General features: G+C 38.2%; 1 protein-coding gene across 2 annotated transcripts in view; it reads left to right on the top strand.

Annotated features, from left to right (window-relative positions):
- The window catches only part of Psme4 (proteasome activator subunit 4), a 108938-nt gene that overhangs the window by 17368 nt on the left and 75384 nt on the right, over positions 1-16186 (top strand). For both annotated transcript variants that reach the window (XM_034508332.2, XM_076937958.1), the window contains exons 2-3: positions 5817-5957; positions 6686-6802. In XM_034508332.2, the coding sequence (XP_034364223.1) occupies positions 5817-5957; positions 6686-6802 (258 nt within the window). The remainder of the gene's footprint in view (positions 1-5816; positions 5958-6685; positions 6803-16186) is intronic.

Raw genomic sequence — 16186 nt, 5'->3', positions numbered from 1 at the left:
GGTGGCCTGTAAATTTTGCTGCCCAAGACGCTCTGGGTAGCCCTTTTGGGGGCCCACATTCCTTCTCACCTATTTTTCAGATGATTTTCTTTCTGCAGCTCTAGATCTGATCAGTCTCCCTAAGAATCATGGAAATTCTTTTTTCCTCCCCTCTTCCAAGTCTTGGCTGGAGCAAATTCATCTCCCTTTGCCCAGCCATTGGCTGCTGGCATCTTTATTGATCGATCAAAAACCAACTGGGGATCAAAAACACCTTCAGTGTTTGGACACTCAGATTCCTGATTAAATCAAAGCATTAGAACTAATCCCCAACAGGTACCTGCCCTTCGAACTTTTAAAAATTGTCTTTGTCTTAACAATTTGCAGGGTGTGTGTGTGTGTGTGTGTGTGTGTGTGTGTGTGAGAGAGAGAGAGAGAGAGAGAGAGAGAGAGAGAGAGAGAGAGAGAGAATTTGAATATTCATTCTTTGTCAGATATGTATTCCAAGTATTAAGTTTGACTTTTAATTTTTAATGATACTATAATATTAATGGTATGATTTCTCAAGCACCATGTACTTTTTTGTTTGCTTCCTTTAGATAAGGTCTTTTACTGACCTGGAACAGAGGCTCAGGCTGACTGCCAGGAAGCCCTAGAAATAAATCTGCCTGTCTCTGCCTCTTCAGTGCTGGGATTACAGGGGTCATTATTATACCTGTTTTAAACAAACTTGAGTTCTGGGTTGAACTCTTTCCTTCTTCTGAACAAGCAGTTTACTACCTCACATTTACCTTATCTAAAAACCAATTCCGTTTGTTTTTTTCTTTTTATGGTTAGTACTTTCTGTATTGTTCTGTGTTTCCACTCTAGTTGATGGCATGACCCTGGAAGAGTGGAGCCTGAAAATGAGGCACACTGTAGTAGTCTCATGCAGTAGTCAACTCTATTCAGAGCATCAGACAGTTATATTCTGAGACTGTTTTGAAGGTTGAACAAGGTCATATGAGCAAAAGTCAAATGTTTAGGCTACTACAGTCATGGACAGCTTGTGCTTAGAAACATGTATGTATTTTTGTGATCTGTGTTGCAACACTTTGGAAAGATTTTGAGAAAATCTTTAGCTTAAAATCTTTAGCTTTTCACCAACTCTAGCCCTTTGAGGAAGCCTTCTCATTGGTTTCATGTAGTATTAAAACTTGAATTTCATACCTTAATTGTGTGCTGCTGTAAATGCAGTGGGTTTCAGAGCACTTTTATGCTTTTTGGAGCAGTGTTCTTTCAGTTCTTACATGGAAGCATTCTAGCTACAGGGAACACAGGTATGGAGGGCCATGGGCATTCAAGTACTGGCAGGGTCTAAAGCTGTCACCAAAAGTGGGGAATATTTTGAACTCCTCTTTTATCTTTTGTATACATAGTAATGATTTATTCTTTTGGTTTTTCAAGACAGTGTTTCTCCACGTAGCCCTGGCTGTCCAGGACTCACTTTGTAGACCAGGCTGGCCTTGAACTCATAGAGATCTGCTTGCCTCTGCCTGCTGGAATCAAAGCTGTGCTCCACCAGGCCTGGCATTGCTATTTTTTTTTTTTTTTTAAAGGATAGCATGCTTTCATTTTTAGTAGCATGTAGATGACTGTAGGTCTCATTCCCCTAAGTTTATAGTAAGAGGAAGCTGGAAACTTGTTTAGCACATTGTTGGCTTTTCTGGTCTTTCTGGTCTTTCACTTTTTCTTGTTGAAGCAAAGTCCAGCAAACCTAGAACTTGGGCTTCTTATGTGTGTCACCATGCCTGATTTTAGATTTTATTTTCTATACATTATTGTCATGTATCCACTTGCTCTACCAGACTATATGATTAAGAAACATTTACAGTAATTACAGGCAGAGTCAAAAAAAGAAATCTCAGGCCCCATTCCTTGTTCTCCTCTACCATACATTCTGACTGAACAAAGGTGGGGGAAACAATGACATTGTACCTGGCTACATCCGTATATGAGAATTCTGAGAACTTGTCAGAAATGACAAAGAAGAGCTGAATACATTTAAGATAGCTTAAGAAAATAAAAGGGATATTCTCATTTATTTATTTATTTTTTTTTTTTTTTTGAGACAGGGTCTCACTATGTATGTTTTCTTGGCTGTTCTGGAACTCACTATGTAAACCAGCTTCGACAAGAGGAAATGTTCTGAATAGATTAAGAATTTTATGGTTTTTCTGGAAGTTAGAAAATTTGAAGCTGGGCAGTGGTGGCACACGCCTTTAATCCCAGCACTTGGGATTAAAGCACCAGGCCAGCCTGGTCTACAGAGTGAATTCTAGGACAGCCAGGGCTATACAGAGAAACCCTGTCTCTAAAAACAAAAACAAACAAACAAACAAACAAAAACAAAAAGAAAAGAAAATTTGAGAATTAGGCATAAGTTTAATTTTATTTTAGACAATAGGAGTGATTTTTTTCTCCCTTCCTCCCTCCCTCCACCCCCTTCTCCTCTTCCAAGACAAGGACTTCTCAGTGCCTCCTTGGCTGTCCTGAAACTCTGTAGACCAGGCTGGCCTTGAACTTGGAGATCTGCCTGCCTCTGACTCCCAAGTGCTGATATTAAAGGTGTGGGTCACCACTGCCTTGCCCTCTCTTTTTTAATATAAGTATTTTAAGTTTACCAATGATTCGCATCGTGGTTTAGACTTCACATATCTAGTGATTTGTTGTAAATAAATTTTGAATTAGTTGCTTCTTATTCCTTAAATATACCAAAGAAGGAACACCTTGGCTGGGGCACTGGGGCAGAGGTAGGTTGTGTTAATCTTACCAGGTGAGAATCAGACCACTACCCCAAGTTTAATCTAAATTTGAAGCAAGTTTTAATTAAATACTAGCCTGGATGATGAACTCTGGCCAGGTCTATTCTGGGGTTCTTAGAAAATGTCCATGAGCTGTCCAGGGCAGGAAGTAAGATGTCACCCACCTGCATGGTTCTGGTTCTAGCCTTGGATCATGGTTCTCCCTTCTCTAGACCCAAACGTATTTTATTAAAATTTTTCTCTATCTCCTGTGTCAGTCAAGCTACCTGATTCTGTAACAGGGAAAAGGAAGCAAAGCAGAACAGCTTAAAAAAAAAAACCCTGTGAAAAAAGGTTAATTTATAAATCACAACATTGGATAACATGGGATTCATATGCATATCTATGCATGGGTAATTTTAAAGGAATCATGTGCTGTGATTCCATCTTTTGATATAAACAACCTGTGATTTGCTGCCATCTTAGTGTTCCCCCTCCCCCAATCAGGATGGAGGAAGCCATTTGGCTGGCAGCCATCTTTACTAAGGTTGGAAAAGATGAATGTCATGTGACTTCACCACCATCTTGGTTAAAGGTGACCACATGTTATAGCCTGATTAAACTATTTTGTGGGTTCTTCTTTTTTCTCATCCTTTATTCTTCTAGTTTTACACCTATCACTAGATAGGAGAGAAACCATATATAGTAGGCAGAGAGAGAGAGAGAGAGAGAAGCCCTTGAATCTAGTTTTTTTCTTCTTGTTTCTTCTTTGAGCCTGACTGTTAACAAACAACAGTCACCACCCAACCCCACCTCTCTGGGCCCTAGCATTTATATAACCTCTGAAAAGTTCCCAGAATTCTAAATGTCACATGATTCCAGAAACTATCTGTAGCTGGCAAAACCATGTCTTCTAGTGCATGAGACATAGTCAGCTGCTATGTCAGGCTATAGCAGCCCCCAAATGAAAACACATCCTTATAATACTGTTGTGTTTTAAAATAAACCAAAATTTTAAAATTCTTACTACAACCTGGTATAAAACAAGGAGGTAACAACATATCTCCAGGGTATTTTGGACGAGGATGGATTTTTATAAGATAATTCCTGTCCTGAAAAGAAGGTTTATGAAAGAAGATTTAAAAACAATGCTTGCTTAATAAAGTATTAAAATTGAACCTTCATGTGTTCATATATAAGAATATACCTTGTGCTGGCAACCAAAGTTTGTCCCCCAGGTGATACTGTTTTACAAATATGAAGAACTCATGGAGAACAACTGAGGCATGCCATTGTGTGGCAGGGCTGGAGTTCCTAAAGAGTCCAGTTCTAAAGGCCACAAGCCATGTTGGCCAGGTGCTTATAAAGCTTTGTATCTTCTGCCTTCATCCAGTTGGGACAAGCACATATCCTGTTGTACTTCCTGCTTGTCTAAGTGTGCATTTGAGTCAACCAAACTTGCTTAGGGAAATGGATATGTGGTTTGTTACATTAATCCCAAAGCTTGGAGAAAGACCACCGACCTAAATCATTATGGCCAAATTAATTAAAGTAATCAATTAATTTAGAACAAGTTTTTTTTATTTGTGTACATGGGCTACCTTTCAAACCTAGGGTGGGGTTTGAGAGAGAAACATTGGATATGAGTGGGTTTCCAAATGGGGAAATTGGTGGGGCAGGGTATAGGGGGGATGGGTGGGATGACAGGAACAGAACATAAGCATAACAAGCACTTGAAACAAAGACATAATTGCAAGGTGGTAATAATAAGGTAGCCATAACAGTCCCTTAGAAACAAGGCTAAGGTTGCAAGATGGTTATAAACAATTTTTAGAACAATAACATGATGGCCATTACTGGAATAAGAATACCAGAATCATTTGTAGTTAAGTTGCAGGTGGGGCATAGCCCAATCCATTAAGAAACAGAGGCTTCATCAGAAATAGGAATGAACCTCAATTGTCTTTGCTTGTAAGATGGCTTTGAAGCCTGAGATGGAGGCAGTCTGGTTCCGCAGAACATGAACAGCAGCTACCGGCTCTCAGGGAGTATCTGTTCTTGATCAAGGGGCTTCTAGGTGAGAGACATTTTTGTTTTGTGCATTTCATGCACAGTTATTAAAACTTAGACCATAACTTTGGCTCTCACAGTGAAGCTCTTGTGAGTCTGAGGCCAGCCTGATCTACATGGTGAGTTCCAGGCCAGCTAGGGCTACAGAGTGAGACCTTGGCTAAAAGAGAGAGCAAGAGACATGAACACTCTTTATTACTCTTAAGCTTGCTTATTGCCAAAGCTTTTTCTAAGTTAAAAATTGAATATGTATACTTTTGAGTTAGACTATCAGTTTATTTTTATATAGTTTTTTGGAGAGTGTGTATCACTATGCAGCCTTGGCTGGTCTGGAACTCACTGTGTAAATCAGACTGGCTGTGAACTTTTGATATTACCTGTCCTTTTACTGCTGGGATCATGGGGGTACCACAAATGGTAGGGGTATTGGAGGTACAGCTTAGTGGTAGAATGTGTCAGGCCTTAAATTTACTTCCAGTGCTGGAGATGTGTTCTGACAAGACAACAGTTTTCTAATTTGGCTTTATTATTAAATGCTTGATAATATGTTGATTAAAGTACAGAATAATTATTTTGTATAAATGTAAAATATTTAGTAGTATTTAAAATTAAGGTTTATTACATTCATGATTGGCCTTTCTTTTCTTCTTTTAAAGGCATGCATTATAAATTTACTTTCTTGACATTTCACAGGCAATTCTTTTGTGTAATCCAAACTGGCCTTGAATTCCTAATCCTCCTTTATCACTTCCCAGCTGTTGGTATTGTAGATATGTACCACCACACCTGGCAGGCTGTCCGTGTCAGAGCACTTTACAGGATTCCCTTTATAAACTTTTACACTTATTTATTTGATTTCCTTTTTTAATAGGCTGTTATACATATATATAGTCTTTTTCCATTTATTATACCATGGATTATACAATGTAGTAAGGAATATGAATGGCTAGATTAATTTTTAACAGCTTTGTTTTCCTTTTGCAGTTATATCCGACTTTATGGGAGAAAATTTAGCAAAGAAGATCATGTTCTTTTTATTAAGTTATTGTATGAGCTGGTATCAATTCCAAAACTAGAAATCAGCATGATGCAGGGATTTGCCCGTCTCTTGATCAACTTATTAAAGTAAGTCTATTTTCTATTATTCCTGAAGAGATTTTGTTTTTTAAGCTTTAATGAATGAGAATCAGTTTTGAGAAAAGAGAACAGTTTCCCAAAGTTTAATTGTATGTTTTGATTTAAAAATTTATTTTCTTTGTGATGCTTTTGGTTGTACATGCTCAGCTATAGGTGGTTAGGTATTTATATATGCTAATTGTTTGCGCCATGAGTTATAAACTATTCTTGTACCTAGGGAGGGGTAGAAACTGCACATGTGGTGTGCCAAAATAGGAAACTTCAGCGCCGCAGAGAGAAGAGCATTCACTGCTCGAGCAAAAGACCCAGAATCCACATGCCAGCTCACAGTTATCCGTAATTCTATTTCTAGAATATCCTTCACCTTCTTCTGTCTTTGAGAGTACCAGGTGTTCATGTTGTGCACGCACGCGCGCGCACACACACACACACACAGGCAAAACACTCACACACAGAAAATAAATCTTCAAAAAAAATGTAAAAGTATGAAATTCCTCTACCAGTAAAGGCGGCACAAGTTTAAACAATCTCTTTAATAGGCAGACTTGGTGTTGAGGAGCACCAGGTTCTTCCTGGTGCCCATTCCACCAGTGAGTGACCGTGGGTGGAGACAGGCAGAACAAAGACACTGTGATTACCTGTCCTCTTTGTGTAGTGTACTTGATAATCATGTACCTGTATAAATGATTGCATTATTTCCTTTCTTTTTTAATTAGAAAAAAGGAACTTCTTTCAAGAGATGATTTAGAGTTACCTTGGAGACCACTTTATGACATGGTAGAAAGAATATTATATTCCAAGACAGAGCACCTGAGATTAAATTCATTTCCTAAGTAAGTATTTAAGTACTTCTTTGAGGCCTGGGCATCTGTGCTTTTAAGGGATCAAATCCAATGGGGAAAAATGGGTTCAAATAAGCAAATACTTTTTCCTTTTTTTTTTTTAAATTAATTTATTTTATTTTTCCTGAGACAAGCTCTCTTTGCATAACCCTGGCTGTTCTGGAACCCACTATGTATGTAGACCAGGTTGTCCTTAAACTCACCACGATTCACCCACCTTTTCCTCCCTAGTGATACCATTAAAGGTGTACACTACTGTGCCCAGTGCAAATTCCTATTTTAATGTACTTATTTCTGTGTAACTTGAATTTGTTCTTTTGAAACTATTTGAATCTATATTTTTTTTCTCAAAGCTTTTTCACTGAGACATCTCTGACAGTCACTCTCACCATAATCTGATCATTCTTTTGTTATTAGATGCAGTGGTTATCTGCCATTAGATCATTCTTTTGTTATTAGATGCAGTGGTTATCTGCGATTAGATCATTCTTTTTTTATTAGATGCAATGATTATATGCCATTCTTTTTTTTCCTTCTTAAAAGATTCCTTCTTTTCATGTGTGCATGTTTGTGTGTGATTGTGTGCCTTCATGTGCACTACATGTGTTTGGCAGACTTTGGAGGCTAGAAAGAGCATTAAGTCTTGGATTGGGGCTGCAGGTGGTTGTAAGCCCCCATATGGGCTCTAGGAATTGACCCTGGGTCATCTGTAAGAGGTGCAAGGTGCTCTTAACTACTGAGCCATCTTTCCACAAACCAATCCCCACACCCCAACCTGGCATTTTATATATTTTAATTCATTAAGTAAGTAAATGTTTTAAGTAAGGGGCCTTACATCTTTCACAGGGCACTCACTATCTCACTATACACAATTAGAGAAATGGTGGGTTCTTCACTTACATCTTTCACAGGGCACTCACTATCTCACTATACACAATTAGAGAAATGGTGGGTTCTTCAACACCCCCCCCCCCAACAGAACAAACAAACATGCATGAATGGTCAGTCATCCTCCAAGTGCTGGGTTTTCACATGTCTGGACAAAGTATCAGTGTTACTAATTAACTACACTTAGGATATAAACTATTCAAATGCCAGTCCTGGTTTTCGTCATTTCCTAGTAACATTTGAAGCTATGGCTGTCCTGCTGATTGTTGGATCCTTGGATGTACATCATGGTAATTGGAGACCTAATTTTTAAAACTTTTGTATGTATTTTGAATGTGCAAAGTATAACGTGAGCATTTGCCACTTTGTGCTGCTGGGCAGTCATTGCAGACTTGACTGTTAAGTATCATCTTCATGGACACGGTTTTGTCTACTGTGATCATTTTCCCGCCAACCTTTTAGTACCCATGCTCTTTGTAAATTTGGCTTAAGATGTTTTAAAATATGTAATTAAAGTTTACTTTTTAGAAATTAAAAATTCTTTGTTTTTTAAGACAGGGTTTCTTCTTGTAGCCTTGGCTATCCTGGAACTTCTTCTGTAGACCCAGCTGGTCTCCAGCTCACATAGGTCAGAGTCATGCAGCACCACCACCTGGCTTGAAAGTTCATCTTAAAGACAAGCTCTCATTAGGCAGCTGAAGCTTCCGATCCTTGGCAGCCCAGACCAGCCTTGGCCTTAGAGTCCAGCGCCTCTGCTCCCAAGGACCAGGGTTGTTGGCATAAATACCCAGCTTGTTCTTTAGGTTTTATTGACTGTTTCCAGTTATAACCTAGAGTGATTTGTCATACTTAGTTACTGATTTCCTGAAGAACACTATGTGTCTCTATTAACTTTTCTCTTCCATAAGTTAAAATTTTAAACACTGGTCTGATTTCTTTCACTGTCTTAGAGATGTTGATGTTGCCTTGAATCTAAGCCCTAGGTCAACAGTCTGAACTTCTTGCATGTGACTGCAAATGGCAGATTTTTTTAAAGCTTTTTAGATTATAGATGGAGTGGCGAATGAAATTATATAAACGAAAGAGTGGGAAATGACTACAGTCAGTTGTGATATACGTGGTCATGAATCATTTTGTTCTTGAGGTTTCTTATCTTACAATAAGGAAATTTTCCAACCATAGACAAACTAAAATTCATCATGAAGGTGAATGGTGCTGTGTACAAATAGACTTTTTAAAAACTCTTGCTAAGGGCTGGAGAGATGGCTCAGTTATTAAGAGGTTTTATTGACTGTTTCCTTATCTGTTCTTTCAGAGGACCTGAGTTCAGTTACAAGCAAACACATGGCAGATGACAAATGTTTATAGCTCCAGTTCCAGGGAATTCGACACCCTAACACAGACATATATACAGATAAAACATCAATGCACATAAAAAAAAATCTTGTAAAACAAAACAAAACTGACATGGAAAAACAAGTGGTGTGGTGACTAACACAGTACCTGGATAACTAAGGGAAGGGTTACAGAAAAGTTTAAGAGAGCAAGCAAACCAAACCAAAAGAGGGTGAGAGATAATTTTTGGTTGTATGTGTGCTTAGCACTTGCAAAGCCCCCGGCTCAATTTCTAGCACTAAACATCATATTCATTCTCTATACTCAATGACAAAAATAGATACAGACAGTACTTTTGGGCAGGCCACCTGGCTTAGCAGGCAAAAAGGTGCTTGTCCACAGGCCTGATGTCTGGAATGATTGAACTGACTTTACAGAGTGTCTGACCTCCTCATGCACGCATGGTACATATCCTACCCCCACATCATGCACATGTCCACAAGAATAATAACTTTAAAATCATTAATATATAAGTACCACTTTAACTTTTAAAGAGAATGATTATAAAATAGTTTCAAACATGCAGATGTCATTAAAACAAAATTACCTTAACCTAGGCATGGTGGTACACACCTTTAATTGCAGTATTCTGGAGGCAGAGGCAAAAGGGTCTCTGTAAATTCAAGGCCAGCTTGGTCTACAAAGTGAGATCAGGAAATCCTGTGTCAAAAACCTAACAAAACCAAACCAGACCAGACCAGACCAATTTAACATATGTTTGTTTGGATTGTAAAAGGAAAAGATGAAACATTTTATGCAAAAAATATAAGGACAAGAAAGATGGCATAGTAGTTAAGATCACTGGCTGCTCCTACAGAAGACCTGAATTTGCTTCCACATGGCAGCTCACAATGTCTTATAACTGGGTCTGTAGGATCTGACACCCTCTTCTGGCCTCTTTGGGCACTGTGCACACATGTACTGCAGAGCAAACACTCATAAAAGAAAGTATAGAAAACCAAGCATGATAATGCACACTCTTAATCATAGCACTCAGGAGGCTGAGGCAGGTAGATCTCTGTGAGTTAGAGGCTAGCCTGGTCAACATAATGAGTTAGTTTTAGGAAAGTTGAACTATATAGTGAGAATCTATCTCAAAAAAAAAAAAAAAAAAAAAAAAGCAAAATAAAAATAAAGAAATAAAGACATATAAGAAAAGGGAACTTGACATTGAAATACATATTGGGGCTTGGGATAAAGAATACCACAACAGACATTACATATAGGCAGTAATATGAGAGGAAGTAATATGAAGCCAAGGGGAATGTGTACAGTAGGCTTCTGGGAAGAGTATCAGTAAAAATGAGACCTCCTGGAACTCAGTGCTCAAAGAATAACACATAGCTAGATGTGGTAGGCAGATCTCTGTTAGATCAAGACCAGTCTGGTTTACATGAGTTCTAGGCAGCCAAGGCTAGAGACCCTGTCTCAACAACAGCAAAAAGAAAAATAAAAGAAAGACAAAGAAAAGTCATCCTTGTCTAGTGTTGTCTTTTCAAGATAAGGTTTCAGATTCACTCCAGAACCAAGATTAGCCTTGGTCTCTAGATCATCTGCCCCCCTTCTCTAGTGCTGGTCTGTGTTGCTGTGTTTTATGCCATGTTGTAGAAGAATGTCAGCAACAGGAAGCTTGTGTACTAGGGTGTGTGAGAATTGCTGGAGACCAAACCTAGGGCCTTGTGCCTGTAGGTCAGGTGCTCATACTAACTGAACTGCATCCTCAGCCTGGCATGATTCTGTGTCTCTGACAACTGCCAGCTTAATGATTTGGTTGTAAAACTATTAATCTGAGTGAGATCGTTCATGCATCTAACTCCAGCATCAAGAGGCTGAAGCAAGAGGTTTGCCATGAGTTTGAGGCCAGCTTGGGTTATATAGTAAGTAGAAAGCTATCTTTAAAAACAACAACACATTGTTTTAAGACTTTCAGATGTTCTACTAGATACTCAGATTAAAAAGAACCCAGTTGCCTTAAACATGTTTCTCAGTGCTGGGATTATAGACGTGTGCCACCATACCTAGCTTTGTACATTTGTTGTTGTTGTTAGTTTGGGATAGTTCACAAATTATAGGATATTTTATGTACCTAGCTTTTGGTTGTTTAGGTTTTCCTCAATCATTATCCTTTGAAAGTGCCCTATGGTGTACTAGAGAGATGACTCGGCATCTTGCTTTTTACAGAGAACCTAAATTTGGTTCCCCAGTTCCCAGCATCCTTTTGGGCCACTCACCGTGACCTATGTAACTCCATCTCCAGGGAGATTGGATGTGTCTGCCCTTCATAGGCACCTGCCCTTATGTGCTTGTGCCCATCCCACACCCACACATGAACATAACTTAGAATAAGAATAAATCATTTTAAAAAGTCATTAAAAATACCCTGTGGATTGGGGTTTATTCTTGTGGAGCACATGCTTAGCATGTGTGAAATACTAGGTTCAAATATTCTGCCCCGCCAACACTTACACAGATATATCCAACTATACCCACCTTCCAGCCCATCCTGTTGTCCCTATGTGGCTCAAATCTGTATTCCACCTGCCTCTGCTTCCTCAGAATTGAAGGCATTTGCCACCACCCCAGCAGTCTTTTGCTTTCATTAATCATGCTTTTCCCCCTATTTTTTGATTCTGTAAGAACAGGTCTTTCTAGGACATGAGCTTTTTCCCTGTGTCAGGTCTTCTTTTCATCTAAGACACCCTTCCATTGTTCCCAGGGCTCTGAGGTAAAGTATGTGAGGTATTTTGTGGACCTTAATAAGGTGTTTTGTTTTGTTTTACATATTCCTATCTGTACTAGGTTTTTTTCTTCATATATGCCTCAGACTAAAATTGGTGCTCTTAGAAAGTCTAACTATATTGTGTTGCTGACTTACAGTGATTGACACATAGTATTGTGTACCTGCCTCTTCAGGGACTACATTGTAAAGTGTACCATTGATGTGTTACTTTGTTTCTCTTCAGGAAATTCAGTTTTAAAAAAGCTGGGTGTACATTATCTCAGCACTGGGGAGACAGCTGTCTCCTAAACAAAGGAATAATATTAAATTTATGAATTGAGTTTTGAAATACTTTATTTCTTGGCCTACCTCCCTTCTGCTTTCCTTGACTTGAAGACAACTGTTCTTGGCTCTTAAGCAGAAATGCTAGAGAAAGCAGGAGTCACACAGCAGTGCTTGCAGTGGACCTCCCTGTTCCTCTCAGCACGTCATTGTTCTGCTGAATTTCTACAAGGGAACTGTTTGGATAGTTACTGCTTTTCTGCTTAACATTGTTTCAGCTTAGTGACGTTGCAAGCTTTTATAGTCAAGGATAAGGTTCTTTGTTCTTACCAACATTTTATTTCTTAACATCCTTTAACTTATAAGGAGCCATTTTATATGACTTGCTTTCTTAGATTTGATATTTTGCTTCCCATATTTCTTTCTTAGATATATTTTGACATATTTGAAACAGCTTTGTCATTTGACAGCCTGTTCTCTTACTATTTTTAGATGACTTTTTAAAATCAGAAGTGCTTCATTTGTTAAGTGTGTGTCTTTCAGCTCTTCACACTCTGTGTGCCTGGTGTGTTTTGTTCTTATGGAGACCACTGCAGAGAGTGCCATGCATTTCATTCTGTTTTAAAAGTTAGAGCAAAGATAATCAAAACTTTTCTCTCTTTCCTTCTCTTCCCTTCTCTTCTGTCTCAGACTTCAAGTACTGAGATTGTTGGTAATTGAAAGAAGTTTTTAAGGTTTTTGTTGTTTGTTTTAAAACAAGGCCTCCATGTTGCCCTGTTTGTTCTAGAACTCACTATCTAGACCAGGCTGGCTTTGAACTCACAGAGTACTGTCTGCCTCTGTCTCCTAGGTACTGAGACTAAGGAATGGATCACCTCACCTGACCTAGTAGAGTTTTTAATTTAGTACAAAATACAAAAATGTATTTCTGACTCCTGTTTACTGTTCATGTCCTGTTACAACTTAATGTTCTTGTAAAAACAAATTTTAAGTATTTTTCCTTTTTAAGTGTTTTTTCTTTATAAATTTTAAGGCTACCATGCATACTATTTTCATAGTAATATGCCTATAGAAAAAATTTGTTTTCCTTTGTTTACTTTTTTTTTTTTTTTTTTGAGGGGGAGGGACTAGGGCCTTGCTGTGTAGCCTAGGCTGGCCACCGGCACACAGCAGTCCTACCACCACACCTGGCCTGGTACTTAGTTTTTGATTACGTGTGTGTCTCTATCCCATTCCCATCTGTGGTTGTTAGCAATTGAACCCAGGGCCTTGACTGGCTAAGTATTTGTTAGACCACTGAGATCTATAGCAGCCTGGCTTTCTCTATTGATTCAACAAAGGGTCATTTGTTTTTGTTGTCTTGTTTTTGTTTTTTGAGACAGGTCTTATTGCATGCACTTTTTAAAAAAAATCATGCTTCCACCTTTCCAGGAGCTCTGCCCTAGCTTCAAGCAAGGTTCCAAGGTCACTACTGGTCTCACTCAGCTCCGGCAAGGGCCAGCTGGCCGTTTCTAACTAGCTCCCTCCATCTTCCTTGGCTCCCCCACACGGTGGAGACTACAGACTCTAGGGCCCCAAGACCTACAAGTCTGTAGCTTCCTCTTTGCTTCAAAGTCTGGTCCAAATCCTTTTTCTCTCTGTGTTCCTTTTCTTCCTCCTGGGACCCGGAAATCCCACCTTTTTGTCTTCGACTAGCAATTGGTTTCTGCTTCCTTTATTGACACAATCAAGAACCAATTAGGGAATCAACCCCTCTTCCTACAGGTCTTGAGATATATATAGATTTTATATATATATATATATATATATATATATATATATATATATATATATATATATATACACACACATATGTATACATATATATGTACATATATACACATATGTGTGTATATATATATATCATCTATATATATCTTGATATCTGTATATCTATATCTATATCCATATCCCAGTCTGGCCTCAAACTCACAGTTCCCCTGTCAGTGCTTCCCTAGGGCTGGAATTGCATGTGTCACACACTTGGTTTACAAAGGGCAATTTAAGATCACACAAGTCTTTTATTTTATTTTATTTTATTTTATTTTATTTTGGTTTTTCGAGACAGGGTTTCTCTGTGTCTTGGCTATCCTGGAACTCATTCTGTAGACCAGGTTGTCCTCGAACTCAGAAATCTGCCTGTCTCTGCCTCCCAAGTGCTGGGATTAAAGGCGTGTATCACCACTGCCTGGCAAGTCTTTTATTCTTACCTTTACCCATTTACTATGTGGAAATAACATATTCTACACACTGGGGTTTCATTAATGATCTGGACCCAAAATTTAATAGATAATAAAATAAAGTAATTTCCCAGTGATCTGTCACTAAGTCATTTTCACCAGTTATTTCATCGATAAACACTGATTTGCAGTGATTTCTAAAACAGTATTTGAGAAACATTTGAAGAATAATAGTTCATAAGCTGGAGAGATGGCTCAGCAGTTAAAAGAACATGTTTCTTCAGAGGATCCAAATTAGGCTTTTTAGCACCTGAGTCAGGCAACTGCCAACTGTCTATAACTCCAGCTCCAGGGCTTCTGCTGCTCTCTTCAGGCCTCTTTGGGTCTCCCTCCCCCGCCCCGCCCCGCCCCGCCCCACCCCAGACACATAGTTAGAATAGTTCAAATCCTTCACGTTTTGAAGTAATCATGCCAGGGAAGGATGATTCCAGTAACATTTATTTTAGAAAAATGTTTAATTTTAATGAAAAATTAGTGCTAACATTGCCTCCATGATGATGATGATGTCCTTTATTTATAACTGATAAAGTAATCTTAATGGCTATGAAAAAAATGATGTGTAACATCAGAACAGTGTAACAGATTTTGAACATCAGCAATGGAAAATGTTTGATTGCCTAAAGATGAGTTTGTTTAGATTTAGAAAAAGAAGGTAAAACTGATTTCTGTATGAAAAAATGGTACTTCATTAGGGGAAAATACTATTTTATTAGGAATTTAAGGCAGGGAAAGAAGGAATGTACCATTATTATTGTTTCCCAATTTATATTTTAAAAAAGCAAATAGCATTAGTTCGACAGAAATTTTAGTTCAGTTGAATGTATGAATACTCCTGGGCTTATTTTTATTTTGAATATGTCATGTGTTTTGGGGGTTTACAAGTAAATCTTGGGCATGACTCAGTTAAGAGCACTGCCTCTTCTTCCAGAGGTCATGGATTTGATTCCTAGTATCTACGTGGTGACTCACAACTGTCTGTATGTAACTGCAGCTTTTGACTTCCGTGGTCACCAGGCATGCAGTGATACAGACATACACATGCAGACAAAACACTCATACAGATAAATGATACTTTAAAAGTTTTTTAAAATAAAAACTAATCTTATCTTGATAGTTACAAAGAACTAGGAGAGTCAGGCTACAGCCTCCATGACTTTGAAGTTCACTTTTTAGTAACTGAAAGAAGAAATGGTTGATTCTCCTTGTCCTGTCTTGGGACAATCAGAGAACGTTAGTGCCATCATGAAGAAATTAGAGTGTAGAGAAAAATTCACATGGGCCTCAAACTGGAACAAGAGCTTAAGAATTCACTTTTTGTACAGAATAGTAAGGTGATCAAAGAAATTTCTCATCTGGGTGTTATGTCCTGAATCATTAAATTCATGATTTATAGGTAGGAGAATTGCTGTAATAGTAAAAGGTGCACAAGTTTTTGTTTCTGTGAAGTTTGCACATGCAATGGTTTTTGCAAAGTATAAATTTATAGTTGTTAGTATTTGCTGTGTTGCCTAATAAATAATTCTGAGCTACCCAACAGCTTTCAATATATTATCTCAGTTAATTTTAAAATAGCTTTATGAGAGGGTAGGTATTATTTATCATGATGAAAAATTCTAAGCTATAATATTATAATCCTAGGAACAGTGGATTTGGTTTTCAAATTCAGATTTGTCTGACTCTTAGGTTCAAACTGAAGCACTGTGTATTCCATGGCCGCCTTTTGTAAATGAACTACCATTTCTAAGAGAAAATGGGGTGTGAGAAACTCCATCTAAAGCTTAGTCACCCTGGAGATCACTTTTAAAACATTAG

The sequence above is a fragment of the Arvicanthis niloticus genome, chromosome 7 (genome assembly GCF_011762505.2).
Source record: "Arvicanthis niloticus isolate mArvNil1 chromosome 7, mArvNil1.pat.X, whole genome shotgun sequence".
Lineage (NCBI taxonomy): Eukaryota > Metazoa > Chordata > Mammalia > Rodentia > Muridae > Arvicanthis > Arvicanthis niloticus.
This window is presented reverse-complemented; position numbering and strand designations above follow the sequence as displayed.